Source organism: Neoarius graeffei, chromosome 10 (genome assembly GCF_027579695.1).
Source record: "Neoarius graeffei isolate fNeoGra1 chromosome 10, fNeoGra1.pri, whole genome shotgun sequence".
Taxonomy (NCBI): domain Eukaryota; kingdom Metazoa; phylum Chordata; class Actinopteri; order Siluriformes; family Ariidae; genus Neoarius; species Neoarius graeffei.
The window spans coordinates 88,859,555-88,886,406 of NC_083578.1; the positions used below are offsets into that span (position 1 = coordinate 88,859,555).

The 26,852-nt window shown below is 40.9% G+C and overlaps 1 protein-coding gene across 2 annotated transcripts in view; it reads left to right on the forward strand.

Moving 5' to 3' along the window:
• rgl1 (ral guanine nucleotide dissociation stimulator-like 1) overlaps positions 1–26,852 on the forward strand; it is a 57,410-nt gene that overhangs the window by 24,808 nt on the left and 5,750 nt on the right. The window contains exons 1-15 of one of the 2 annotated variants that reach the window (XM_060932560.1): positions 4,504–4,663; positions 11,991–12,101; positions 17,172–17,380; positions 18,316–18,390; positions 18,805–18,998; positions 19,432–19,556; positions 20,156–20,371; positions 21,413–21,516; positions 23,430–23,514; positions 23,590–23,679; positions 23,827–23,913; positions 24,429–24,461; positions 25,109–25,230; positions 25,698–25,787; positions 26,656–26,845. In XM_060932560.1, the coding sequence (XP_060788543.1) occupies positions 4,637–4,663; positions 11,991–12,101; positions 17,172–17,380; positions 18,316–18,390; positions 18,805–18,998; positions 19,432–19,556; positions 20,156–20,371; positions 21,413–21,516; positions 23,430–23,514; positions 23,590–23,679; positions 23,827–23,913; positions 24,429–24,461; positions 25,109–25,230; positions 25,698–25,787; positions 26,656–26,845 (1,758 nt within the window). In that variant the 5' untranslated portion in view covers positions 4,504–4,636. Of the gene's footprint in view, positions 1–4,503; positions 4,664–11,990; positions 12,102–17,171; positions 17,381–18,315; positions 18,391–18,804; positions 18,999–19,431; positions 19,557–20,155; positions 20,372–21,412; positions 21,517–23,429; positions 23,515–23,589; positions 23,680–23,826; positions 23,914–24,428; positions 24,462–25,108; positions 25,231–25,697; positions 25,788–26,655; positions 26,846–26,852 lie in introns of those variants that run through there. The other variant, XM_060932559.1, reaches the window with a different exon arrangement.

Consider the following 26,852-nt stretch of genomic DNA (forward strand, 5'->3'; position numbering starts at 1 on the left):
TCAGCAGGTAGTCGAACAACACTACGGTTAATGTAGATAACCATTAACCAAAGTGAAAACAGACCAATGGGCCAATGATAAGAAGTTTAAAACCAAAAATGTACAACGTGATGTACAACAGCATCACAGTCTGAAAGTGTGACTGAAACATCTCCATTACTTCTACACTGGATCTCTTATTAATATGTTGCTGGAAAATTAAACGAAGATGTTTAGTTTTGTTTTTCGGAGCTAACAGCGAAAGGTCATTATCCATTAAGTTTGAGATCACTCTACTGTAATTACGCTGGCATCATCATCATCATCATCATCAACAGCAGCAACAACAGCAACATCATCAGTGTCCCCTGACATTGACTAGCAACTGCTGACCTCTTAAAGGATAGAATAACAAAAACATCAATCAATAAATTAACACCAGAACCACACAACACTTCAGAAATACTTGAACATAAACATATTTATTTTTTTTGCGGTCCAAATCCTGCGCTCTGATTGGCTGGCGAGCAGGTCCGTATCCTACGGTACAGACCCCAGTTACGGACCTCTGCCGACTCGCTCGTTCACAACAACAAACATAGTAACATTTTTTGTCAACATTTATCTTTTTTTTAATAAGATTTATTTATAATATTATCAAAAATCTTGTAATTTTTTGCCAGCATTTCTCAGCATAATAGCATTAATTTTACATCATGGATAGCGATAACGACAGTGTTCACAGTGAAAGCGAGTTTTACTTACTACCCTGAGGAAGGCAAAATAAAAGAAAACATTTCAGGAGAAAGCTAAAAACCTGTAACTTTCTAATGCCAAGCAAAAACATGGCTGAATCCTGAATAACTCCTATTTGTATAAATAGGGGACTACATAGGCGGCAAAATGTATTTTTTTTCCTGCCATGCAAGTGCACTTGTATACCGAGGAGGAAGCCATTTGCATTACAGCCGTGAATGAGGATTCAAAATACCGTATGCGGCTCGGCTCGGTTTCCCCTTTCGGGCGCTCTCGTTTTCTGTTAGAATTTGGTAAAGAAAAAAATATATTATTTACCAGCTTAAGGTCGGTCCGTATGGTGAAATACTGTGACCTCGGCCTTGAATACTGGCCTCGGCCCAGAGGGCCTCGCTCAGTACTTTCAAGACCTCGGTCACGGTATTGCACGATACGGACCTCCCAGCTGGTCAATAACATATATTTAATGTGCTTGAGGATGGAGTAAAGGATTAAATCTGTATTTAGCTTGTTTGGATGGATGAGGTGTTCGCTGGTACAGTAAAGTACCTGGAAACAGGATTACAGGCTAGTTTAGGATTGTTAAACTGACAAAATGTGTTGTAATAAATACTTATTTGTATTATGTTTGTAGAATTTCATAACTTGTCAGATTTTCACACAGATACACGTATTTTTGATGATTAGCAAGTTTAGCATTTCTGTTTATTGAAGAAGATTTAAAACAATAATTACACTGGGGAACACAATTTTTGTTGAGTTAGGTCTGACAGCTGTTTTTAACTAATTTTTGGGTGCGGAATCCAAAACTGATCTCAGTTTTTCTCTATCACGTCAAGTTTTTGAACTACAGGATCCCCGTTTTCTTAAAAAATATGAAAAATACTGTACTTAACAGATATGTGCTTGTTTTATAAAAATTTACAAATATTGACATACAATGAAATATGAAAGAAACAGGCATGACTGCAATGTTTATTTAACACTTATGTTTTTACAAAGGATATGGCTACTGTAATTACAATTGTGTGCAAGAAGAAGAAACCTTTATTCGTCACATGCACACTTCAAGGACAGTCAAATTCATCCTCTGCATTTAACCCATCTGAAGCAGTGAACACATGCAGAGCAGTGGGCAGCCACACCAGAGCGCCCGGGGAGCAGTCAGGGGTTTGGTCAAGGGCACCTCAAGGGCACCTCAAGTCAAGGGCACCTCAGCCCAAGGCCACCCCATGTTAACCTAACCTGCATGTCTTTGGACTGTGGGGGAAACCGGAGCACCCGGAGACACACAGACACCATGCAAACTCCACACAGAAAGGCCCTCGCCGGCCGCTGGGTTCGAACCCAGAACCTTCTTGCTGTGAGGCGACCATGCTAACTACTACACCACTGTGCCACCTGTGCAAGTAGTTAAGGTAAAAATTTACATTTATAGCTCTTTCTGGAGTTGAGGACTATCGCGTTTGATGCTCCAACAATAGTCAGCCATCATATGTACATCCCATCTACCCTGATAACATTCTTCCATAACCTTCAAATAGTCTTACTACAGTGGAATTTTGCTTATCTGGAGGGTAAGCTGTGGAGAAAAAACTTGATGTGCTAGAAAAAAACTGACTGCAATTTTGGAATCAGCATGCCAATTTTAGTTTTAATCAGCAAAACAGCTTCTTTCCAAAAGCCATAACCGCCCTGAACTCGGATATGCTCTGACTTTATAGTCTATTTATTTTACTATTTTACTAATTTATAAATGTGCAGTACTTTATAAGGTGACTCTCTATGCAATACTTTTATAATGTGCAATACCTCACTCCATAATGTGTAACACAACACATACACCTCAGACTGTGCACCTTACCCCCTTACATACAACCCCGATTCCAAAAAAGTTGGGACAAAGTACAAATTGAACATAAAAATGGAATGCAATAATTTACAAATCTCAAAAACTGATATTGTATTCACAATAGAACATAGACAACATATCAAATGTCGAAAGTGAGACATTTTGAAATTTCATGCCAAATATTGGCTCATTTGAAATTTCATGACAGCAACACATCTCAAAAAAGTTGGGACGGGGCAATAAGAGGCTGGAAAAGTTAAAGGTACAAAAAAGGAACAGCTGGAGGACCAAATTGCAACTCATTAGGTCAATTGGCAATAGGTCATTAACATGACTGGGTATAAAAAGAGCATCTTGGAGTGGCAGCGGCTCTCAGAAGTAAAGATGGGAAGAGGATCACCAATCCCCCTAATTCTGCACCGACAAATAGTGGAGCAATATCAGAAAGGAGTTCAACAGTGTAAAATTGCAAAGAGTTTGAACATATCATCATCTACAGTGCATAATATCATCAAAAGATTCAGAGAATCTGGAAGAATCTCTGTGCATAAGGGTCAAGGCCGGAAAACCATACTGGGTGCCCGTGATCTTTGGGCCCTTAGATGGCACTGCATCACATACAGGCATGCTTCTGTATTGGAAATCACAAAATGGGCTCAGGAATATTTACAGAGAACATTATCTGTGAACACAATTCACCGTGCCATCCGCCGTTGCCAGCTAAAACTCTATAGTTCAAAGAAGAAGCCGTATCTAAACATGATCCAGAATCGCAGACGTCTTCTCTGGGCCAAGGCTCATTTAAAATGGACTGTGGCAAAGTGGAAAACTGTTCTGTGGTCAGACGAATCAAAATGTGAAGTTCTTTATGGAAATCAGGGACGCCGTGTCATTCGGACTAAAGAGGAGAAGGACGACCCAAGTTGTTATCAGCGCTCAGTTCAGAAGCCTGCATCTCTGATGGTATGGGGTTGCATTAGTGCGTGTGGCATGGGCAGCTTACACATCTGGAAAGACACCATCAATGCTGAAAGGTATATCCAGGTTCTAGAGCAACATATGCTCCCATCCAGACGACGTCTCTTTCAGGGAAGACCTTGCATTTTCCAACATGACAATGCCAAACCACATACTGCATCAATTACAGCATCATGGCTGCGTAGAAGAAGGGTCCGGGTACTGAACTGGCCAGCCTGCAGTCCAGATCTTTCACCCATAGGAAACATTTGCCGCATCATAAAACGGAAGATACGACAAAAAAGACCTAAGGCAGTTGAGCAACTAGAATCCTACATTAGACAAGAATAGGTTAACATTCCTATCCCTAAACTTGAGCAACTTGTCTCCTCAGTCCCCAGACGTTTACAGACTGTTGTAAAGAGAAAAGGGGATGTCTCACAGTGGGAAACATGGCCTTGTCCCAACTTTTTTGAGATGTGTTGTTGTCATGAAATTTAAAATCACCTAATTTTTCTCTTTAAATGATACATTTTCTCAGTTTAAACATTTGATATGTCATCTATGTTCTATTCTGAATAAAATATGGAATTTTGAAACTTCCACATCATTGCATTCCGTTTTTATTTACAGTTTGTACTTTGTCCCAACTTTTTTGGAATCGGGGTTGTACACCCCCCCTTTTTTTTCCTCCCCCTTCCTCTCTCTCTACACGCTGTTTGCACTGTTATTGGAGATGCTTTAATCTCATTGTACACGTGTATAGTGACAATAAAGGCATTCTATTCTATTCATTCTTTTCTATAAAAATCTAACTCAACAGAAATTTTTTTTCAAATTGTTCCCCAGTGTTATTGAAGAAGATTAGCCCTCTAGTGGCAGGGTGAAGTATTGCCCCCGTGTTTTGGTACAATAGGGATAGGAAGTGGGCAGAGGGACAAGAGAGCTGGGACGGGACTGAGTGAGAGAGAGAGAGTGAGTGAGAGAGAGAGAAAAGAGGAATTCGACTCCTATTTTCCCGTTTTTTCCACCGGATTTATCAGCGTAGCGACGCACTGATGCTGCTAACATACGATGTGAGAAAACGTCACCATGAAATTCGCCTGGAAAGCTAAAATGGTAAAGTTAAATTTGATTTTTATTTCTTGTTTGAAAGTTTTGCTCCTTTTTGCTGAGGGTTTGGAGGAGAAAGAAAAGAGGGACAAGGAAAAGTCAGGATAACGGAGTTACAAACGAGCGCGAGCTCCGTGGAGCAGAAAATGAATGTTGTTGCCAAGTGACACAACTGTCGCAAAAAAAAATTAAATAATAATAACCGTTAGCTGTTTATGTTTGAGTTTATGTTATGTTTAAGTTTGTTTATTCATTCTCGGTTTTAAACATGGCCGCAGAGTTTGCGAGACCGTTATATTCTACTCGGGAGGATGAGGAAGCGATGAGAAAACATATTTTTTCGTCAACCGAAGTCAGTCAGTTTATTTTCTTGTCAAAATGTAGCTTGACTTTACGACTGTACGCGCAAATAGTGCGCAAAATACTGTAGTAACCATAGCAACCGCACTATTTTTCCATACTACTCAGTAGGCTAGTAGAAAAGAAAAGTCAAGATTCTGATAGAAGAAACTGAGGCGCTTAAAATAATCAAAAATAATTAAAATAGTTGTGATTTTTGGGTTACAGCTTCGTTATTTTGTTTTTCCTACCTCCAAAATGATTAAATTAATTTATTATTATTATTATTATTATTATTATTATTTTAAACATCATGATATCTATTTTGTATAGTATGTATCTTCTCTTAAGGTTGGTACAATACCGTGGTATCAACTGTGATACCGATACGAAACAATATCCCATCCGATACTGACTTCTTTTATTTTGTGTTTAAAACAATTTGTTGTTGTCTGTCTGCACTCTCAGAAAATAAAGTAGGCTACATTATTGTACCTTTATGGTTACAACAGCTTGTTACTGGATCAGTACCCACTAAGGTACTTATTTGTACCTTTTATATACTGCTTGGGAACATATATGTGCCTTTTTGGTCATAATTACCGTAAGGAGGAATAATGAGCCTGAGAGGGTACGTTAGTGTACATTAATGTAGATTGTACCTTGGGGAACAGAAACAGACTCCTGCTGTAGCCCTATTTCTGACAGTGCAGTGTTTTGGAAAGCTTCTTAAAAGTTTATAAATGTCTAATTGATGCTGATATAAGTTTGTACGCCCCTGATTCATTACTATGAAAGGACATGTTTCTTTGACATTTATGGAAGGAGTCTCCAGTGACACTTGGAGGTAAAGCTGTAATGTAAGTAATAAATAACAGGGGCTGATTAGTCTGACAGCACTAAATGCAACTTCAAACGGATTTAAAAAAGTATAACGCTGTTCTGTAATGAATTAAAAAATTGTATATGAGGAATAAAACTCTTCAGGATGTATCAAATCTCGGTCGTATCAAATAACATGAAAATTGTTATCTTTAGACTTGGGAACTGTAACTCAGATTCTTCACACTGACCTGTCGATGCTTGATTATTTTCCTATGACAGCATGACATGGAGTGGTTTTTTTTTTTAATTCTTTCTGTTACAAGCTTTTTTTTTAACATTGTAAACAGTTGCGGTAAAATGACACGAATTACAAAGTGACCGTTAGCATAACGTTTGTGTTGTTTGGAGGTTTTCAGGAATCAGGATCTGACATCATTATTCATCCTTTATTAGAAAAAAAAGCTGCTGACTTTTCTTTAATCTCTCTCATTTGTGTCAAAACCATGCAAGTCCATCAAGCTTAAACATTGACCTGCATTATTACTTTTGGGAAAACAGTATAACTATAAACTCGCATACAAGATGCTGTATTTTGAGACGTGAAAAAATACAACTTCTTGGCACTTTGGTTTTTCCCACCAGGTCATCATACAGCATCAGGACTTAATTTTAGGTTCCAGTGAAACCCTCGGCATGTTTAAACACCAGATTACTGTTTTGCACGCAGTGTGTTATAAAGCTGAGTTAATAACAGGCTGCGACAAACAATTCACGAGCACTTTTACTTCTAAATCCTCACATCAGATCCCATGTCAAAGTCAACCGACTCAAGCCCCATCTCCTCCTGAAGCGCCTGTGTGACCTGAACGTCAGCGGTAGTCTGGTCCTCCTGGTCAAGGAATTCTTGAGAGACCGACCATGTCAAGAACATCCTCTTAGACACTCTTATCCTGAATACAGGTGTGGTGTTCCTCAACTTAGGATGCATCTTATCTCCTTTGCTCTTCTCCATATACACAAGCGAATACAATGCAACAGCAGTGACCTCTCCCTCAAATAGCACCTCCTACTTCCTGCCAATATATTACCATCCTTGCTTCCCGGTTCAACAGCAGCTTTTTGGATCTTAATGTTCCTCAGACTGTGTCTGGGAGGCAATAGATAGGAGACGAGGTGGCACAGGCTGCACGCTCACCTTCACACCAATCAGCATGAAGGGCCAGGAAGTGCAACAGGTCACTCACTTTAAATACCGAGGAACACTAATAGAGCATCAGCTCACCATCTTTCAGGACAACGTCAGTTACATCTACAACAAAAGGAGACAGCACTTCGCTCTTCTCAGGAAACTGAGGAGCTTCAACACCAGCCAGCACACTGAGAGTGTCCTTACATATCACATTTTATTCTATCCACATTCACTGGATATGAGCAATGGTGCGCTCTGATTGGCTGCTCTACTACTAGGATATCAGCTGATATACTGTGAGTAGAGAAAAACAAAATGACGGAGCTTGTTGCTCAACCAAGCGAGTACAAAATAAAAACTCTGCTCGAAAACAAAAAAAAAACAAAATACAAAAAAAAACAACAAAAAAAATGGAATGAAAGTATTTGATAGTAAGAACATATCTTTTTTTAATTTTTCAAGAATTATTATTATTATTATTATTATTATTATTGCATTTTTCACAAAATTTCACTGGTTTGTTTACGTTCTTCATCTTTAAGTATTTAAATTTGTCTGATTTTTTTTAGACTGGTTCAAAAGCTCAAAGAAGTTTGAAAATTACAGAACCGAAATGTCCAAGGAAGAATTAAATAAATGTCTAAAGCTGTTCTATTCCTCGGCACGGCAGCAAGACGGCACTTTCTATGAAAAAACAAGACTAAAGTCAATTCATGCAGCCATTGAGAGGTTTTTAAGAAGTCCACCTGAGCAGAAATGATTTTGTTGGAAGTTTTGAATAATTTAACAGTTATTCCACTCAATCTCGTTGTACATGGCTGACAGCCAGCTATCAGCTCATGTACGACTCGAGTTCGTGGAATAATTGTTAAATGTCATGGTATGGAAACCTCCCAGTGAAACAAAAGAACAAATTGGTACCAATCATCATCCAGCATAGCAAGATCAATGGATATAAACAAGTCCAACAACTCCAGAACTTCTATTCCCAGGCCTTAACTTAAAAGCAATCCAGATCTCCCAGAATCCCACCCATCCTCTCCACCACGCATTCCATTAGGCCAAAGACTTATAATCCCAATGGCCAAGAAGAACGGCTACACAACGTCTTTTATCCCATCAGCTGTGGCCATTGTGCTCAATAAGGGACCATTCAAAATAATACGTCCTGCAGGATCTTATTATTATTACAGGCTCTTATTATTATTATTATTATCGTAACATTTTTAGGATGCTATTTCTCCCTCAGTTTTAAACCAATCATCACCAAATTTCACATGAAGAACACCTCTGGGCTCTGTTGCAGTGACTTTTGGTGCTGATCCGGATCACTGATCCGGAATGATCCATGAAAAACAGGATTTTTTTTCAATCGCTTCTAACTCTGTCAATTTTCATGATTTTTTCAGTCAGTTTTTAAAATTTTGTTCAGGGCGCGACTTTTCCTCACTAACCGTCATTCTCTATCTCTTACCGTTCCAGATCTACAGGGTACGGTGACCAGACGTCACGGTTTGTAAGAGCTAGCACAAATTATTGTGACTTTAGTCACAGTCTCAATCTAGTTTTTATATTTTCTTTTTGTAGACTAAACTGGAGCTGATTTTGCTTATTTTACAGTATTTTATTGTAATGCGTTGTTCTGAATGTCTGTTGTTTTGTATGATGTATTTGTTGTTTTTGTCCTCCGTGCCAGTGCCAAAGACAGTTTTCCATTTTATGTGGGTTTAATGGACGGTAAAGTCATCCGATTCGGATTCTGAATCTGAAGTTTCATGTTTTGACACTCCAGTGCTGAGAAACGTATTGGTCATTTGGTTGTATAGTTTCCTGTGTCGTTTCCTTTACCTGCTTTTCTTTCTTTTTTTTTTGTTCTAAATCTCAGAATAATTTTCTGTCAGGAAAAATGTACTTATAGAACAGTTCTGGAATGATTCTCCAGTGTCAGAGGTAAAGCTGAAACTTTCAGTTTTCTGACATCTTCAGCCTGAGACAGACGGACAGAGGAGTTTACGCTTTGTTGTGGTTTCTCGGCAACACGACAAGCTGCGTTTATTTATCTTATTAACTTGTTTACTTGCTCCTGCTGTAACGTAGGCGAGGACAAGAACCGACATTTTATGTTCCTAGAAATGGATATAAAGTAGTGTTTCATGCTGTTATGGGAAAATAATCAACTTCAGCTTCAGGCAGGTAACAGCAGTGTTGTAGTTGAGTCACTAAACCTCGAGTCCCCAGTGTTCAAGTCCGAGTCATTTAAGAAAATTTGAGTCAAGTCCGAGAACAAGACTCCAACAGCACTATGTGACGGTGCCTGTTGCTGCCTTTATGTGAAAGCATCTCTGCTACTGTGTTGGACTAACGTTCCTGCTCGACTGCCCCCTTTTAGTTAACAGGCTACAGATAAAAAGCTTGTTCATCGCTCAGCAAGCCCCGCCCACTATCACCAGGGCAAATAACATGAGAGAGAATTAATACTAGCGAGTTCATCGCTCAGCAAACCCCGCCCACTATCAACAGAGCAATGAACATAGCGTGTCACTTCCTTCTCTGGGTGGAGTCTTACCAAATGACAATTGAAGTTCGAGGTCGTCCCCGTCGTCTCCTCGATAGTTCTACATATGGAACACATAGCAGTGCATTTTTTTCCCACTGCACGAGGAGTCTGTATAAGCAAAGCAGACAATCCTAGTGGCGTCTCTCCAGGCATTTTAACGCCATTAACGTTAGTTTGTTCCTGAACATGACGATTGAACAGGTGAATGTGCATTCTCTTGCACAAAATTAGTATAAAAATTAATGTAGATATAAATATTTTATGCCAAATTATTATGGCATGTTACAAAAAATAAAGAAAAAATCAGAGTCCTCATCTCCAATTTACAAGTCCGAAGTCAAGTCACAAGTCCTTAAAATTAGGGCACGAGTGGACTCGAGTATCTACTATAAATCTGGGTAACAGTAACTCCTCTTCATCACACCACTCTGTAGTTTTATACCTGTAGACTATCAGATACAGACTGACCTCAGAACAGTTTATAAACAAAAATAAAAACGACCTTAATGAAAATATCTTTGTAAACCTCAGGTGAAATCGGTGACTACAATCTGGCAACCCGTCCGAAACAGTTTGGAGATTTTAATATGCAAAAATGTTATTTATTAAAGTTGACTGGATTATTTTTTCAAATGAAATATTTTAAATAAATAAATGTTGGTTATTTTTGTTTATTTTATTGACTTATTACTGTTTTGAAAAACAAAAACATACCCTTATAAAACCCATCTATCAGCTTCATCAGGAAGTAAGAGTATGTCAGGATGGAAACTATGGTAACGACTGGGCATGGCCTATTTTGATATTGTTTGGTTGAGTAGTGGTTTGTGACGTTGTTCAGAAAAAGTCATAAAATAAATTTTACACAAAATGGAATGTTTATTATTTTTAAAATAATTTTAACTTTTATGATGCACAATTCATACAGCCCTGATCCTGAGATGCTTTTGGGGGGAATAGTTCATCGGCAGAGCTGTGTGTGTGTGTGTGTGTGTGTGCGCTCAGCAGGCTCCGGGTTGTGAGTGTGCTCACCTCCTGCCATTGTTTAGTGGCGCGGCCGGTGTGACTCGTTCAGCCCAGTCTTTATCTCTCTGAGCTCTACAGGAAACAGATGGCGAATGCAGACTCGGCGCTCGATTCTGATTGGACGAGCTGTGAGCTCCTGTCTAAAACAAAAAAATTTGATTTTACAATTGAACAGGGTGTGTGTTTATTTCTGCACTCCAGCTCCTGTCATGATGTTGAATGTTTCCATTTCCATCTTTCCGTTGCACACGCGCGGGCGCACACGCACACACAGTTGGTGAGGACAGTGGGTACTCAGTGTTTGATACACATCAGGATGTGCAGTGTACAAGACGATACACTTAAACACATCACGCCCGGTGCAGATCTCTCTCTCTCTCTCTCTCTCTCCCCCTTTTTCTGTCTCCTCATCTCTCTGTCTCTCTCTCTCTCTCTATTTGTCTGTCTTTCTCTCCTTACTTTGTTGCTTTCTCTCCCCCATCTTTCTTTGTCTGTCTGTCTGTGTTTCTCTCTCTCTGTCTGACTCTATTTGCCGGTCTCTCTCTTTACTCTCTTTATATATATATATATATATATATATATATATTTTTTTTTTTTTGCCTGTCTCTCTCTTTACTTTGTCCATTTCTCTCCCCCTGTCTGTCTGTCTCTCTCTCTCTCTCTGTCTCTCTCATGGAAGCCATGGCCTAATGGTTAAAGAAACAGCTTTGGGACCAAAAGGTTGCTGGGTTGATTCCCTGGACCAGCAGGAAGTGCCCTTGAGCAAGGCACTGAACCCCCAACCATTCCGGCAAGAGTGGTGGCGTACCTTGTGTCTGATTAGCTAATGAAAAACTGTGATGTGATTATCAGTTCAGGCATTGAACCCATCTGTCTCTTTTTTAGTGTCTCTCTCTCACCCTTTCTCTGTCTCGCTCTCTCCTCCCACACTCTCTGTCTCCCACACAAAATCTCTCTGTCTCTCTCCCCTTTTTCTCTCTCTTTTTTACTCTCTCTCTCTCTCTCTCTCTCTCTCTCTCTCACCCTCTCCCTGTACACTGATCTTTGCCGGACCTGTTGACCTTCTGATCCAAGCTTTTTCGAGCTAAAACACAAATCACTCACTTCATCCTCACTGAAACCCTGAGTCCACGTTTCTTCCATATCTCTCTCTCTCTCTCTCTCTCTCTCTTTCTCTCTAAAGAGGCTCAGCATTGTCTCCCAGATGCCTTAAACAAAAACAAGCAGAATGGGCGGGGCTTCTGTCAGACCACGCCTTCTGTTCTTACATCACTCTAATGGATTGAGAACATTTTTATGTGAAGCCTGTTGTGTAACACTCTCTCTCTCTCTGTGTGTGTGTGTGTGTGTGTGTGTGTGTGTGTGTGTGTGTGTGTGTGTGGTGCCTCTCGGTGCAGAGTTCTGTGCAGGACTGGGGTGAGGAGGTGGAGGAAGGGGCCGTTTACAGTGTCACTCTCAAGAGGGTCCAAATCCAACAGGCAGCCAACAAAGGGGCAAGATGGCTGGGGGTAAAAACACACACACACACATACATACACACCCTGAAGTGTTTTATTCCTCTTATACCACAGCAGTTTGTCAACAATTAAACATTTTTTGTTTATTAAAAAAACCCAGCATACTTTCGTCCTTGTTTTTATCCATTTATAGTTCCATGTATTGTTGTAGAGCATCCGCAGAGCAAGTTTGTTCTCACTCACGTTATAGGAGCTGTAAACATTCACTCTCTCACCAGCCTCTCTCTTTTATTTTCTCTCTCTCTCTCTGTCTCGCAAAGTTAATGAGACAAAACACAGCTTGTCACATTAGCAAGAAACCGCAAATAATTGTAAACTCCTCTGTCCTGAAGATGTCGGGAAATTTAAACTTACAGCTTTACCATCGATTGTTACAAAGTAGTGTGTAAACTTTACCACGTCACTCTTTACACACGCTGAATAAACTCCGCTAAATCACAATCCAGCGGCTGAGAAAACGCCACAGCAACGTGTACAGCATCTGTTATAAACCGTATAAATAATAAAAACAAAATCAGCAACATGCAGTTTTTACTCTCGTCTTCTCATTGGTTCCCAACATTTCAGACGTATTGTAACAGGTGCGTTAATGTAAACGTGCCCTGCTGTCAGAGCTGCTGTTCTACAGTAGAAAGCGAATCGACACCTTCTGACCAATCAGAGTCCAGACTTCAGCAGCGCTGCTCATTTAAAGAGGTGCTGGAGACTTAAGTGTGTGGTTTTTTTTACACTATAAACTAAATGATGTGACTGTACTGCGCTGAAACACATCGATGCTGGTGTTATTGTTGACAAAATTAGAAATTTTTGGATTGAAAACTCCATCTACTGGTCAAAATCATCCCGAACCTTTCACAAGGCCGATGCTGACGTTGAGTGGAACGTTTGGTACTTCTCTACATCATGATGTTCCTCTCTTTTTCTTCAAATAAAAATAAGGCAGAACCTCCCCCAGCCACGCCCTTGAGGGCGAATCTGTAAAACAGTGCTCATTTTCAATTATACACTACTGTTCAAAAGTTTGGGGTCACCCAGACAATTTTGTGTTTTCCATGAAAAGTCACACTTTTATTTCCCACCATAAGTTGTAAAATGAATAGAAAATATAGTCGAGACATTTTTCTGGCCATTTTGAGCATTTAATCGACCCCACAAATGTGATGCTCCAGAAACTCAATCTGCTCAAAGGAAGGTCAGTTTTATAGCTTCTCTAAAGAGCTCAACTGTTTTCAGCTGTGCTAACATGATTGTACAAGGGTTTTCTAATCATCCATTAGCCTTCTGAGGCAATGAGCAAACACATTGTACCATTAGAACACTGGAGTGAGAGTTGCTGGAAATGGGCCTCTATACACCTATGGAGATATTGCACCAAAAACCAGACATTTGCAGCTAGAATAGTCATTTACCACATTAGCAATGTATAGAGTGGATTTCTGATTAGTTTAAAGTGACCTTCATTGAAAAGAACAGTGCTTTTCTTTCAAAAATAAGGACATTTCAAAGTGACCCCAAACTTTTGAACGGTAGTGTAATATGCTGCTAATCGAGACTCACTGAGCAACTCCTGCCTCACACATCCATAAAACCCCACCCCTGTCCCCACCCAGAATTATGCAGTGGGCGGAGTTGGGCTCAGAGCTGAGAGTGAAGTTACACTTTAACACGTTTGTTGGTTTCAGTTTAATTCAAATAACTTTATTTTTTTCCGTGAAGATCTTCATACAGCCAGGAAAACCTTTTCTGACACCTTGATCCAGCCCATCATGGACTACGGTGCAGCCGTTATCCTGCCGCGTTTTTATCGGTCTTTCGGTAATAAAACTTTAGCGTTCAGTGCTGCAAAACTGTAGAACTCACTACCTCTGGAAGTACAACAATGCAAATCTCTCATGGCTTTCACAAGTGCCATCAGGACTGTTTTTCCATGAAAACTGCATCAGTGTAAATAATTTTTGTTTAATTTTATGCGATTTTTTCTTCCTATTACCGTTGTCATTTATTTTTTAATTTTTTTAACTGAGAGCCACATGTGCATTATCGATAGGATATCAGGTGATATCTCTCAATAAAAATGTCATCTATCTATTTATCTATCCGTGTGAAAAGCATCAGTGTGTATCCAGTTCACCGACACACACACGTCACATACGTCACACCCCACAGAGTAATTAACAGTGGGAAAGAAAGCTTGCAAAGCACAGTGCATGATAACACACATGATAAAAAAGTAATAAATAAGTTTTGAATAATTTAGCACGTCAGATGTTTACGGAAAAATATATTCCTGCTGTTTCAATAAGAACTCATAACCTAAAGGAATAAAAACGCCTGAAACTGTTTTCCAAGTGAGAGTATGTTTTGTTTAGTTTTTTATTTTGAAAACTAGCTCATCCATCTTAAGGTTAATGTTAGAATGTAGGAGGAAGAAATAAAATAAGATGAAATAAAAATCACGAGTGAGTGAAAATCGATGTTTAACAACGTTGGAAATTTTAGCTTTTGTGAGGTTAAAGTGGCCCTGAAAACACAACAGGGGGAGAAATGAAGGGATGGAAAAGCAGGAAACACGACAATCTGCTTCTAATCAGTGCTTCCCCTCCTCCCTCCTTCCATTTCTCTCTCTCTCTCTCTCTTTCTCACAGACGCTTTTACAGACAAAACTTTGCTTTGGGTGAGAAACGGGTCGCGTTGTTCTTCCTGCGCTGCAGCATTGACAGATAAAAACGCTCACTCCAGTCAGTCAGTACGAGCACGGCTTCTCAAACCGACATCGTAAATATCCAAATCAGGACGTGCTCTATTATTATGCACTCCTGTTGTTTTACAGGCATGTTAGTGAGACGGAAAATAATTTGAAGGTTAAAATAACAGACAAATAATCCTGTAAACACGACTTGTATTTATTTTTTTCTTTCAGAATCAATATTAAATTCTCCTCCTACTACACCTGCCTGAGATTTTATGAAGGTTCCTGATATTATTGTGTACATTTTCATTTCTACTATTTTATGAGTCATGCACTCGTAACGTCCAGAATAGGTTATCGTTTCTATAGTAACAGCTCGTTCAGAGGGACGTGTACGGCAGATGCATCACGTAAACATTTATTAATTTGCGCTAGCAGCAATGGCGCAAATTGTTACGCTCACTCAGGATGTTTCGACTTTATCATTCTTCTTCTTCTTCTTCTTCTTCTTCTTCTTATTATTATTATTATTATTGTAACGTTTCTAGGACACTATTTCTCCCTCAGTTTTCAACCAATCATCAAATTTCGCATGAAGAATACCTCTGGGCTGAATTATGTTGCTATGACTTTTGGTCCTGATCTGGATCACTGGACTGATCCATGAAAAACAGGCTTTTTTTAATCACTTACAGTATAACTCTGAAAAATCATGAAAATTGACAAATCAGGGTTTTTTAAAATTTTGTTCAGGGTGGCAAGGCGCAACTTTTACTCACTAAGCATCATTCTTTATCTCTTACCATTCCGAATCTATAGAGTACTGTCACACCTGACTTTCGCGCATGTTCTGGATGGCGTGCGCCACTAATGACTCTCACCAGCACTGGATTAAGTCGCAATCAGCGTGCGTATATAAGGACACCAAAGACTAACTCAGGTTGCGAAGTATTGACTTGTTTAGACACATTACCATAACAAGCCATGCGTTGTTTTGATTTCATGGTTTCTGAATTCCTACTTCCTGTTCCTCGTTCTTTGAGTCCGCCTTTGTCTGTGCCTACGATGCTCTGTTTGTGCCTCGCCCGACCTACTGCTTGTTTATCGTTTCTGATTTATGCCTGCCGATTTGGACTGTTTGCATGATTGATTGAACTTTTCTTAATAAATATCTTCTGCACATACATTCGTCTCCACCCATCCCTGACAGGTACGGTGATTAGACGTCCCGCTTTGTAACAGCTAGCGCAAATTACTGTGACTTCAGTCACAGCCTCTATCTAGTGTTAATGTTCATGGAAGGAATCTCCAGTGTCAGGGCTTGGTAACAGTCAGAGGTGGAGCTGAAACTTTACATTTCTTCAGGACAGACGGATAAATTTCATGCTTTTTTTGTCTTAATTGAGAACTTGTCACGGATGTTCCCCAGCTATAAACGGATAAAAACCACGTGTCGTTTTTGTAATTAATAGAAATGTAAGAACTGGAAAATCGCTGTGGTGTGTATAATAGAGGAATAAACCACTTCAGGACATGCTGTTCAAGAAAAGTAATCACCTTCAGAGCAGAGTGGTAACTCCTGAATAAATGTGCTTCATCAAACCACTCTTCCTTTGATTATTTTCCTCTAACAGCACTTCCGTAAGAGCAGCTCACGGTTTTTTTCATTAACGTCCAACTTTGTGGTATTTATCCATTTATAGTTGCATTTAATGTTGCTTTAATCCTCACCTATTAAATAACAAGCCCCAGAACCAAATCAGCGGTTCTTATGGTTCCTCCCAGTCTGAGCTCGAACTCAGTGTTATGAGTTTCACAGCTGGAAGCTGATTAAAATGAAATCCAGAGCACGAAACCTGGATCTAGATCTGGACCTGGACCTCAGAGTCTTTCCTGGAAGAAAGAATAAAAGAAGGAAAAAAAAAAACTTTGGAAGAAAGAAACTGCATCCTTTGAGTTGAGTTTCTTTTTTGCAGTTGTTTATAGTGAAACCCAAACACACGAGCCGATTTCGACACTTAAATCTGATTATAGACTTGCGTCACTGAAGCTTTTCAACAGCGGAGGGGCTCAGAGGACTGAAAAAAAAACCCACGAAGCTGTTGTAAACACACAAAGCACAAGTGTCACTTATTGTTTGAGAAACAGTTTAGTGAAAAAGAAAAGTCAGACGTGTAGATGTGGATAATCTTCCCCTGAGACACTGAGTGGAGTTGAGACATTTTGACTGTGTCTCAAGGCTGATGGAGATAATAAGTCTGTTTCAGCCAAAACCTTTTCTCAAAACAAAACAACAGTCTCAAAGCATGTTTAATGTGTAAAAGGCTGAATTATAGCAGAAGTAATGATTGGTTTCTCTCCCTCCCTCTCAGGTGGAGGGTGATCGCTTGCCCCCGGGTCACACGGTCAGTCAGCTAGAGACGTGTAAGATCCGGAGTATTCGTGCAGGTACGCTGGAGCGGCTCGTGGAGACTCTGCTCACAGCGTTTGGCGATAACGATCTCACCTACACCAGCATCTTCCTGTCCACCTACAGAGCTTTCGCCAGCACACACAGCGTCCTGCAGCTGCTGCTCGACAGGTGTGTGTGTGTGTGTGTGTGTGTGTGTGTGTGTGTGTGTGTGTGTGTTAGCTTAGTTTGTTAGTCCTCAGTCAACAATCTTGTTCACAATAGGCGTTAGTATGATATGAATTAGAGCTGTTTTGAGGAGCTACAATACAAAGACTTTTCACCTTAGCTTGCGGGAGACCACGCCCCCTTCACTGAGACTGACATACACAGAGGCCACGCCTCCTTTATTAGGACTGACAAGTGCATAGGCCACACCTCCTTCACCGAATCTGACAGGTGCATAGGCCATGCCTCCTTCACTGAGACTTCCATACACAGAGGCCATGCCTCCTTTATTAGGACTGACAAGTGTATAGGCCACACCTCCTTCACCAAATCTGACAGGTGCATAGGCCACGCCTCCTTCACTGAGACTGACATACACAGAGGCCACACCTCCTTTATTAGGACTGACAAGTGCATAGGCCACACCTCCTTCACTGAATCTGACAGGTGCATAGGTCACACCTCCTTCACTGAGTCTGATAGGTGTATAGGCCACACCTCCTTCACTGAGACTGACATACACAGAGGCCACACCTCCTTTATTAGAACTGACAAGTACATAGGCCACACCTCCTTCACCGAGTCTGACAGGTGTATAGGCCACGCCTCCTTCACCGAGTCTGACAGGTGTATAGGCCACGCCTCCTTCACCGAGTCTGACAGGTGTATAGGCCATGCCTCATTCACCGAGTCTGACTGATGCATAGGCCACACCTTCACTGAGTCTGATAGGTACATGGGCCACGCCTCCTTCACTGAGACTAAATGATTACTAATCCTGCTGTTTCTGTAAGTGAGGATGCTCTGAGCTGAATGTGTGTGTGTGTGTGTGTGTGTGTGTCTGTGTGTGTGTGTGTGTGTGTGTGTGTGTGTGTGTGTGTGTGTGTGTGTTCTGACAGGTACGGACACATGGAGGACAGTGACGGAGAGAGCAGTCAGAGCCAAAGTGGGGAAAATCGAGGCGCTGTGAGAACGTGAGCCATTTTGAATCCTTCCACACACTCGCTCCATAAATGCTCTGTATTTACTGTAATACTCACACACTCAGTACTGCTGTTATTATTTATTATTTTATTATTTATACAACTTACATGCACACCCCAGTATCTCTGTGGAGCTTTCCGTTAATTCCCCAGTGTTCACTGTGATATACAATCTCTATAAACAAACACGCATGTTGACATGTGTGATGATTACGCTCCATGAAAACATACGGAATATGCTGGAACAGCACTTTTTTTTACAGTTCTGAGGAAACTGAGAAATTAGGAAGTTATGAGTAACAGCGTGCGGCTTGTTAATGAATCATAAAAGGCTCATCAAGTGAAACTGTAAAGATCTCTGCTTTTTCAGACTAACTGCATTGCGTTTTCTCTCTCTGTGTTCAGGGCATTAGCGTCCATCCTGAGGGCGTGGCTAGATCAGTGTCCCGAGGACTTTCAGGAGCCGCCATCTTACCCAAGTCTGCACAGGGTTTTGGAGTTTCTGAAGAAGGCAATGCCAGATTCAGAACCGACACGGAAAGCGCAGAGCCTCCTGGAGCAGCTCCAGAGTCACTCCAACGGGGAGAGCGAGACAGATGGTCAGTCTGTCCATCCTTTCATCCATCAAACCTTCCATCTCTGTTCTCTGTCCACACACACACACACACACACACACACGGAGAGAGAGAATGTCTTTGCCAACTTGTCATAACTGAGCACATAAAGACAGAGTGCAGCTAAATGAGTAGAAATGACAAACGGATATTGATGAATGAAGAGACTGTTCAAACATTTATCTATCCTTCCGTTCTCTTTATATCTATTCTTCCATATCCATCTTTCCTCCCTGTACTCCTTCTCACACACTTTCTATTCATTCATTTTTCCTTTCACTTCATGTATATTACGTCTCCCCATCTCATCTCATTATCTCTAGCCGCTTTATCCTGTTCTACAGGGTCGCAGGCTAAACGTATAAATCCATCCGTTCACCCAGTCCATGCCTGACAACATGTCTCTTGTGTCTCACAGGTGGTTTCCACGGTAATAGCCCTTTCTGCCTAGGTGAAGACGAGGAAGTGGAGATTGAGGTTCAGGAGGACTTCCTGTCTTTCAGTGCCGACCTGGTGGCCGAGCAGCTCACCTACATGGACGCGGTGAGGGATCACATTTTAATCTATAATATTCCCTTGATGTATAATAAATATAAAATAATTAGAAGGTTAACAGTTTGTTTGGTTGGGTGGACAGAGAGACAGACAGATAGAGATGGGTAGAGAGACAGTTAATCACATATGGACACGAATAGAGAGATAGACAGTTACAGACAGACAGATAAATATGGACAGACAGGCAGTTAATCAAAGACAGACTGATCGACAAAAAAGCAGACAGACAGATGGACAGACAGTTAATCAAAGGCAGACAGACAAGGAGGGAGAGATAAAGACAGATAAACAGATGCAGACAGACGGACAGACAGATGGGTAAATAGATATCTCGGTATATCTCCATGTAGCTGTATTTATAGTTCAATTACATCATATTTGAATAAATTTGAATATTAAATGTTCTGTTTCTTTTCCTTCGTATTTAAATATTTTAATATGTAAATGTGTTGATTAATCATTCATCTACATCAGCTACCAGGATTTCCTGAGTGATTAATGCTTTTCTTCTCTCCCTCCCTCTCTCTCTCTCGTGTGTGTGTGTGTGTGTGTGTGTGTGTGTGTGTGTGTGTGTGTGTGTTCCTCAGCTGCTGTTTAAGAAGGTGGTTCCTCATCACTGTCTGGGTTCCGTTTGGTCTCAGAGAGATAAGAAGGAGAACAAGCAGGCTGCTCCCACCGTGAGGGCCACCATCACCCAGTTTAACGCTGTGGCAGGCTGCGTGGTGAATACCGTGCTCCACCCGAGACACCTGCGACCACACCTACGAGCACGGATCATCCAGCGCTGGGTCGACATCGCACAGGTACACACACTCACTCAATCAACATAAACACACACACAATCGTGTTACCATAGCCAGTGTAAAAACTGTGTTTAGGGTTCACACTTCTAAATATTAGTCTCTGTGTAGATGGATGGATGAATAGACATGAATGGATGGATGGAAATGGGTTGGATGGATGGATGGAAATGGATGGATGGACAGACAGGCATGGATGGAAATGGATTGATGGATGGATGAGCAGACATGGATGGATATATGGAAATGGGATGGATGGATGGATGGATGGATGGATGGATGGATTAGCAGACATGGATGGATAGGTGGAAATGGGTTGGATGGATGGATGGATGGATGGATGGATGGATGGATGAATTAGCAGACATGGATGGATAGGTGGAAATGGGTTGGATGGATGGATGGATGGATGGATGGATGGATGGATTAGCAGACATGGATGGATAGATGGAAATGAGTTGGATGGATGGATGAGCAGGGATGGATGGATGGACAGATGTAGATGGAGAGACATGGATAGGTGGGTGGGTGGATGGATGGATGGGCAGACATGGATAGGTGGATGGATGGATGGGTAGACATGGATGGGTGTATGGACAGATGTAGATAGAAAGACATGGATGGGTGGATATATAGACATGATAGAAAAATGGATAGGCATGGATGAATAAATGAATGGACAGACATGGATAGATATATAGACAAACTTGGATGGATGGATGGATGTAACATGATGAAATGGATGATGAATATGATTCAAGTGTGACACACCAGAAGCAAGAAAAATGTCTGGGGGAAAAAGGTGTTTAAATGAAACGTGTGTGTGTGTGTGTGTGTGTGTGTGTGTGTGTGTGTGTGTGTGTGTGTGTGTGTGAGAGAGATACCCCAGAGTCATGAAGATGTATTTCAGTTGAATATTAAGGCAGTCAACCAGGAAATTGCGTGAATATTCAGCTGAAATCCATCACCGTGTGACTCCATTGTATTTGATCTCAGACACAGCTGTCCTCATGTGACCCAGGTGTTGATTTGTTTTATCTTCAGGAGTGTCGCATTCGTAAGAATTTCTCCTCCCTGAAAGCCATTGTCTCCGCCCTGCAGTCCAACCCCATCTACAGACTGAAGAGAGCGTGGGCCTCCGTACACAAGTAAGTCTCCATGACGCTGTAGAAACACTTCTGCTTTCTGATAAACTGCTTCCTCTTTTCTGTCTATTCTGTGAAGAGTAGAACAGAGTTCAGTCTTCAACACTGCAGCGTCTTTACACACTCGGGTCACTTTTCGTTTACCACTTCCTTAATACTGTACATCCATTTTTATTTTTTGTCTCAGCTCTGTGCAGTGTGTGAGCTGTAATGCAGCTTTTACTGTCTGTATATTTACATATCATTACATTTTTGGTCATTAGTCATTTTAAGACTCTAATATTTGAAGGAGCTAAAGTTCCAGTAGAAAGCAATATACAGTTGGTTGGGTTTTTTTTAGATGGTCAAAATACCATAGGTACTGATGGTTTAAGTTGAACAAAGCCTGACGGATGGATGGATGATCCAAGACAGATAGATTAATGGAACAAGATAGAAGGGTGGCAGGGTGGATTAAGATAAAGGGATGGATAGTAAGTAAGTAAAATTTATTTATAAAGCACATTTAAACACAGCTACCACTGACCAAAGTGCTGTACAGAATAAGAAAAATAATAATAATAAATGAGCATTCAATAATAATAAATAAAAGACAAATTTGGAAAATAAACAAATGTGAAAAATAAATGAATGTTAAACCAAACAGAACAGAACCTACAACACAGACACACAAGAACACGAAATAAGAGGATTAGGGGACGAGGAAAGCTAGTGAATAGAGGTGAGTTTTTAATCTAGATTTAAAGGTGGGAATAGAGGGGGCGCATCTAATATCTGAGGGTAACTGGTTCCACAGTCGGGGAGAAGCCACAGCAAAGGCTCTATCACCTTTCTGTTTCAGTCGTGACCGTGGCACATGTAGTTGTCCTTTGCTAGAGGACCTAAGGGACCTGGTGACTGAATGGGGCTGGAGAAGTTCAGTGATGTAAGCAGGATATAAGATAGATGGATGGATGGAAGAACCAAGACACATAGATGAATGGATGGACCAAAAAAGAGGGATGGGAGATGGAATAAGATAGAGGGAGGGATGGATGGAGAAAACAAAAAGATGGATGGATGGATGGATGGATGGATGGATGGATGGATGGATGGATGGATGGATGGATGGATGGAGGACCCAAGACCGATGGGTGAATGGATGGACCAAAATAGAGGGATGGAGGATGGACTAAGATAGAGGGAGGGATGGATGGATGGATGGATGGATGGATGGATGGATGGATGGATGGATGGAGGACCCAAGACCGATGGGTGAATGGATGGACCAAAAAAGAGGGATGGAGGATGGACTAAGATAGAGGGAGGGAGGGAGGGAGGGAGGGAGGGAGGGATGGATGGATGGATGGATGGACCAAGAAAGATGGCTGGATGGAGGACCCAAGACAGATAGATGAATGGATGGGGGGATGGATGGGTGGACCAAGATCAATGGATTGATTGACCAATATAAATGGATGAATGTATGAATGAAGATGGAAAGATAAAAGGAAGGACAAGGATAGATGGATAGACCAGTATAGCTAGATTGACCAAAATCCATAGATAGGTGTATGGCTGATTGAATGGATGGACCAAGATAAATGGATGGGTCCAAGGACAAAGATAGGTGGGGCTGGATAGATGGACTCACCAAGACAGATGAATGGACCAAGATGGATGGGTGGCTGGATGGACTAAGGTATATGGATGGATGGATGGATGGATGGATGGATGGATGGATGGATGGAAAAAGACAAATAGATAAATCCACTGAACACTGATATCAGCTTATTGCATCTCCAAAATGGTACCAGTCAAGCCCTTAAATTTAAACAGCTGAACTTCCATCCTGCTGGTGACCAGCTCAGAACGATAATCACTCAGCGAGTCCGAGTTTCCATCCCTGACCGAGTCTGTGTTCTGTTCCTCTACAGAGACAGCATGCAGATGTTTGAGGAGCTCTCAGACATCTTCTCCGACCACAACAATTACCTGACGAGTCGAGAGCTGCTCATGAAGGTGAGTCAGTCAATTCCAGAACTTTCCAGTCATTTGACTCGATACAGATATTAAAGTTGGACTCTGTCTCTGTAGGAGGGCACGTCGAAGTTCGCCAATCTGGAGAACTGTGCCAAGGAGCATCAAAAACGCTCGCAGAAGAGACTGCAGCTGCAGAAAGAGACGGTGAGTACACAGGACGCTGTGTCTGTTAAATTCGGGTTTAGATCGGATCGAGGCTTTTTCATGAATTCATTTTAGATCGGATTGATCCGTAGACTGGAAGAATTGAAGCATAAGAGTTGAGAGAGTAAATTTTATGAACTCTTTCAGGGCGCCATGCAGGGCACAATTCCGTACCTGGGAACGTTTTTGACCGATCTGACCATGCTGGACACGGCACTGCCCGATCTGGTCGAGGTGAGACATTTACACAAAGAAATACTGATTAACCTGCTTTAAATCAGGAAATTTACTTGCTTATAGATTTTTAGCATCAAATTTTAACTTAAAGTTACATTATAATTCAGCCACTGATATATGATTAAAATTTAGTATCATATTAAATTGATTTAAAATGGGCCCCTACAGGTTCTCGTTTTGGTAATCAATGTAAAAAAAAAAATTTGCAGCGAAAATTTTGGCATCTATGAAATTATCTAAGTTTGTTTGCTTTATTAATGTATAATGTTATTTTGTTGAAGGTTTTACACACAAGCGTGTAGAGTGTATCTCAGTCTTGTATACTTTATGTAGAATTATTTTACTGATGGATCCAAATATACAAAGTAATAAATACAATCAGTGTGTTATGACATCATAGCGTGCTGTTATTAGGAGAATAATCAATGCCGGCGTGCTATGATGGGCAGGACGTCCCGCTGAGTCCAGCAGAATGTGGGATCATAACGGCGTCTCTTTTTTCTCTTTCACAGGGCGGCCTGATTAACTTCGAAAAGAGGAGGAGGGTGAGTGCGTTTCTGTTTTCGAGAAAACTCATGTATGTTAACAGACTTTCTTCACTGTTTCTGAATTTGGTAAATAAACTCGCTATCCTCATGAGGATCTCACTTTTTTTTTCCACAAACTACTTCCTGTTCAGAGACATTTCACCGTTTCCATAGATACCATTTTCAAACACGGAGGTCTTGAGACGTTAAAGTCTCAGGCTGTTGATTGCCTTCTAATGATGTTAATGTTGGTCTTGTGTACACAGGATGCAGTATGAAGTAAAATAAAATAAGCGACTTCACCCGTACATCTGTACATTTAGTTGTTGCCAAGTTCCACCCACAAGCTATTTTTTTCCTTTTAAAGTGAAGTGCTTCTAAAATACACTTTGAAAAATGTCATTTTAAAAGTTACTCGCCTCTAAAGAAAATGGAGAGTGAATCAAATGGATAATAAAAGTTTTAGTATCAGTATCGTGATCAGGAAAATGAAAAAGTGGTATTGTACCATGTCTAGTTTATACTATTGTAAGTGGAAAATATTTCTATGCTCTTTGTAGCCTGAGTCGCTCTTATTAACTCTCTCTCTCTCTCTCTCTCTCATGCTCTCACTCTCGCTGTCTTCCTCCTCTCTCTCTTCTCCCCTTCTCTGTTTTGTTTTGTAGGAATTTGAGGTGATCGCTCAGATCAAGCTGTTGCAGTCTGCGTGTAACAGTTACTGCCTCAATCCTGACTCCACCTTCCTGCGCTGGTTCAAGAACCAACCCCAACACACTGAGGAGGAGAGGTACACACACACACAGAGTCCTAATTTTATATTATATTAATAGAGTCTTACGCAAGTATTGGCCCCCACCCTTGAACTTTTCCATGTTTTGAAATCCACTGAATTGGGTTTGGTTATAAAATCAGATGCATCCCAATCTTTGAACATTCCATTGAGAAGTGTTAAATACAGCGCTCAAGGTGACGGTCCACCAAAAAGGCAAGAACCAAGAGACCAAAGGTAACACTGAATGTCATGCTACCACCATCGTGCTTCACCTTCAGTCAACGCTGTTGACCAGGAAGTTAAATTTGTGTCTCATGAGACCAGAGAATCATTAAATCCATTTCAGTTTGGGGTTATAAGATCAAAAAATGTGGAAAGGTTTAAGAGTGGGTGAAGGTTCATGTTTGAAGAAAAAGGAAAAGTTTGGATGAAGTGTGTTGGAGCAGATGAAACAGGAGCCTTTGCTGTGCTGTGTGTTGTAGCTATGCTCTGTCCTGTGAGGTCGAAGGACTCGGAGACAGCAGTCCGACGTCACCGAAGTCCCGCACCAGTATGGTGAAAAGACTGAGTCTGTGAGTACGAATTTCCGTTCACATCACTTTATTCTTAACAGGTTACGTGATGCAGTTGATTTCAGAGAATTTTCAAAATCTTTTGTTTTTAAAAGGCAACAGTATTAGAGTTTATGTCGTATGATATATTTAACAGTTATTCCACAAAATCGAGTCATACATGAGCTGATATCTGACGAGGCGCGTAGCACCGAGATTGAGTGGAATAACTGTTTTATTCTATCCGCATTCACTGGATTTTGAGAAACGGAGCATTTTTATTTGTATTTTTTGCAAATTTGATAAATAAAAACCTTATACAAAACGTCCGACAAAATCATTTCTGCTTAGAATGTAAATAAACCGGCGAAATGACAGGAGCAATTTGTGAAAAATGCGATGATAATTCTTGAAAAATAAAAAAGATATGTTCTGACTATCAAGTACTTTTTTGTTGCTTTTTTATTTTTAAATTTTTTGGGGTTTTGTTTTTGAGTAGAGTTTTTATTTAATCCTCGGTTGGTTCAGCAACACGCTGTGCCATTTTTTTCTCTACTCGCGCTATATGAGCTGATATCCTAGTAGTAGTGTAGCCAGTCGGAGCATGCGATTGCTCATATCCAGTGAATGTGGATAGAATAATTTTAAATACGTTGCGGCTTTTTTGTGTGGAAAGTTTGGACCAATAACAAGAAGAGACTCGGTGTGCTGGATTCAGAAATTGTCGAATAGCCAAGAGAACAAAAAAAAATCATAATTTTGCTTGATATAAAGTGATTTGGAGGTGATTTATGTTTTATATTTTTCTAAAAGCAGGCGCAAGTGTGGACGCCGTGCATGAAAGGGTTAATAAATGTTTTTACGTGTGTGTGTGTGTCCCATCATACAGGCTTTTCCTGGGAACAGACGCCACGGCGAGCACTGCCACGAGTTCCCCTGTGAGAGAGACGGCACGATCGCCCCCTGCTGGCAGCTCGGGGGAGAGCATGGACTCGGTCAGTGTGTCCTCCAGCGACTCCGGTCCGTCAGACACCGAGGGCATGACGCCCACACACACTCTCCACTCACAGATGAACAAGGTACACA